Source organism: Trifolium pratense, linkage group LG3 (genome assembly GCF_020283565.1).
Source record: "Trifolium pratense cultivar HEN17-A07 linkage group LG3, ARS_RC_1.1, whole genome shotgun sequence".
Classification (NCBI taxonomy): domain Eukaryota; kingdom Viridiplantae; phylum Streptophyta; class Magnoliopsida; order Fabales; family Fabaceae; genus Trifolium; species Trifolium pratense.
In genome coordinates, this window is record NC_060061.1 from 21612283 (window position 1) to 21614949 (window position 2667).

Here is a 2667-nt window from a genome sequence, read left to right on the forward strand (position 1 = left end):
TTCTAACTATAAGTAAATTACAAACCAATTAATATTCATCATCAGGAATAAGGGCATTCCACGACTTAATAAAATTACATACCATATATTAAAGAAAAATACCAAGACCTAGAAAACCATCAACAATTAATCATTAATATCAATCAAACGATACCGCGTCTACGATAATCATCGCAATCTTCACAATCTGCCAGATCTATTTCAACGACCTCAATATAAAAAACAATCTTAAATTCTTTCTCTCCAAATTGTTGTCCCATTGAAATGCAATTTTCAACAATATAGGGTTCAATATAATTAGCTAAATCCTTGCTAATGGGTAAATTGGCCAACCTTCGAGATAAAATGAAAGATAAAATAGAGAGATAGAAAAGAGGAATCTTGAAACTGTATTTATAGATAGGAGATACAATAAAATCACTTTCAGTTGGTATAGGTTGAAGTCCAGCCAAAGGCTGAACAAAAAGCTTATAGAATCCTTGTACATGAAGTTCTATTGTTATTGCTTTTTCATCGGAACTATTTGCAGACACTTTAGTAGTTTCTGCACTAATTGTGTGGTTATAGATTTTGCTAGGAATTTTAAGTTTCCATAGATCTAACATTTGGAGTGGAGTAAGGTTTGTGGGATTATTTGAGGAAGAAGACATTGAAATGGAGTAAGGTTTGTGGAGTAAGGTTTGCACACGTTACCTTGGTGTGAATAATCTCATCTATGAATATATGATTCTACACAATGACATAAGAAACAAATAACTTGATACACAATGACCATTAATCGATGAAAATTACAAAATTTGTAAGGTTCTTCAAATCAAAATTACCTATTAGGTAATCATAGTTAACAGAGTAGCTAGCCACTTCAGCAAGATCGGTGAAAGAAAATCCCAAAATAGGAATATCAGAACTCGCAAAATTCTGAACTTTGGTATTCGATCGAAAAATCAATTTGTAAGGATGTAGAGTTGTACGATAAAATCCAACGACTGGAACAACATCAAAGTTTGATAGCTTATAAACTTCCCCTTCCTTTAATTTATTCTGGAATAGGTAAACCAATTCTTTCCTTATCAAGGCATGAATCTTACCTCCCTGTGTATTATTCAAAGTTTCGTTATTTATAGATCAACCATCACCAAGAACACGAGAAACATATCAAAACAAAACCAAAAAAAAAATAATCATACACAATAATCAATTCTATGAATTAGCAAACAAACCAAATATTACGAACAAACCTTCTCATCTATCAGCACCATTTCCATAGAGTTCAACTCATTAGGCTTCATAAAAGAAGAAATTGCCCACATACGGAGGACACGAACTTTGAACTTCCATGAATTATGCCCAGGAAGAACATCGCACAACATGTCAAATTGGGTTGCCATTTCGAAATCGAATTGGATGACTGATTCAGCCTCAAATGCAATGGAAGAAGAAAAGAAATTATGGATATTTATAAGTGAGAATCACAAACAATAACACACTGTTGAGAATAGTCTTATTCAAATGATTATAGAGAAAAGAAGAATCAGAATATATTCTTACCCAATTGCTAGAAACAAAGCCGCATAGTATTCCCATAATCAGAATCAATTTACGCGCGCAAAGCTTTTGAAAAACGAATCTAAAACACCCTATTAAGCTGGAACAATCGCACATGATAAGCTGGCAGTGTTTCTGTGAGCATGTTGGTGTGAAAGCTCCTGGAACGGCGAAGAGAACGGCTTTTTTGCCTTTTGTTAGGTCGGAAACTGTTATGGTTTGGACTTCGCCGGCGGGGTCGAGGTATGAGAAGGTGGATTCGGGAAGTTTGTCGCCGACGGAGATGGTGGCGGAGATTTTGGATGAAGTGGAAAATCGGAGAGGTTTTGGGTTGAAACGGTTGAGTTTGAGGGGGAGGGTAAAATTGGAAGAGAGGGTTTTGGTTTTGGGAGATAAGAGTGATGTGGTGGTGGAAGAAGAGAGGAGTCTAGAGAAAGAGAGAGATGTATCCATTGATGAGAATTTTGAGGTACAATCTAATAGTAAAAACCCTATTTTTTCTAAACAAACAGTGGCCCAATCAAGGAGAGTTCAGTATTTTGAAAACTGGATGATTTTTGGCTGAAATAGTTCTCGACGAATGGGTTTGCATTGTTAATATATAGGATTACCACTTAGGTGTTTCTAACAATCCCATAACTTATACTTCATGACGCAACAATATCACATGCGAGCAAGTTGTTCTACCTTCACAAAATTACTAGCCTTACTATGTAACCACTTACCAATATCATACATATTTTTATATACGAAGATGACAACATCTAAGAAGACCTGTTTTCACAAAATAATCATGTTTTGGTCTAAAATAGACAGAACTCCATTAGCAGGACGACCATGAATGATTTTCGAGCTTATCCATATCACATCTACAAACTTCTTAGTGGATTGTAATTGCCTGCTCACACACTGTCTTGTTTCTATGCCACCATCACAATGTCCATAAAACCATAAATATTTTTAATTTTTGTTGTAAAAGACTAGTAATGATTATTTTGAAGGAAAAAAACTTACATATAAAGTCATTAATATCAATGCACATAGGTCTTACCATTATGTGGTACTCCTTTCGATCTCTTTTATAAATAAACTATCTCATTTGCACACATATTAGGAAGACGT

At 34.7% G+C, this 2667-nt stretch overlaps 1 protein-coding gene across 2 annotated transcripts; it reads right to left on the reverse strand.

Annotated features, from left to right (window-relative positions):
* Nucleotides 1-742: 742 nt before the first annotated feature.
* LOC123913144 (replication factor A protein 1-like) lies at nucleotides 743-2069 on the reverse strand. 2 transcript variants are annotated; one of them, XM_045963748.1, is made up of 3 exons: nucleotides 1549-2069; nucleotides 1239-1408; nucleotides 743-1092 (listed from the first exon to the last, which is right to left on the reverse strand). In XM_045963748.1, exons 2-3 carry the CDS (start codon nucleotides 1386-1388, stop codon nucleotides 775-777), a joined length of 468 nt encoding a protein of 155 aa, XP_045819704.1. In that variant the 5' UTR covers nucleotides 1389-1408; nucleotides 1549-2069; the 3' UTR covers nucleotides 743-774. The 2 variants fall into 2 exon arrangements, with proteins under 2 accessions (XP_045819704.1, XP_045819703.1); XM_045963747.1 differs by having other exon boundaries at nucleotides 1239-1418; nucleotides 1549-2066.
* Nucleotides 2070-2667: the final 598 nt, after the last annotated feature.

Bases quoted from the DNA above. Each gene is read 5' to 3' on its own strand.
- LOC123913144 (XM_045963747.1), bottom strand. From the start codon at position 1,998: ATGGATACATCTCTCTCTTTCTCTAGACTCCTCTCTTCTTCCACCACC. The intron at 1,419-1,548 runs GTAAGAATATAT...ATTGCATTTGAG, and splicing joins GCTTTGTTTCTAGCAATTGG to GCTGAATCAGTCATCCAATT. The intron at 1,093-1,238 runs GTTTGTTCGTAA...AATAATACACAG, and splicing joins TGGTGCTGATAGATGAGAAG to GGAGGTAAGATTCATGCCTT.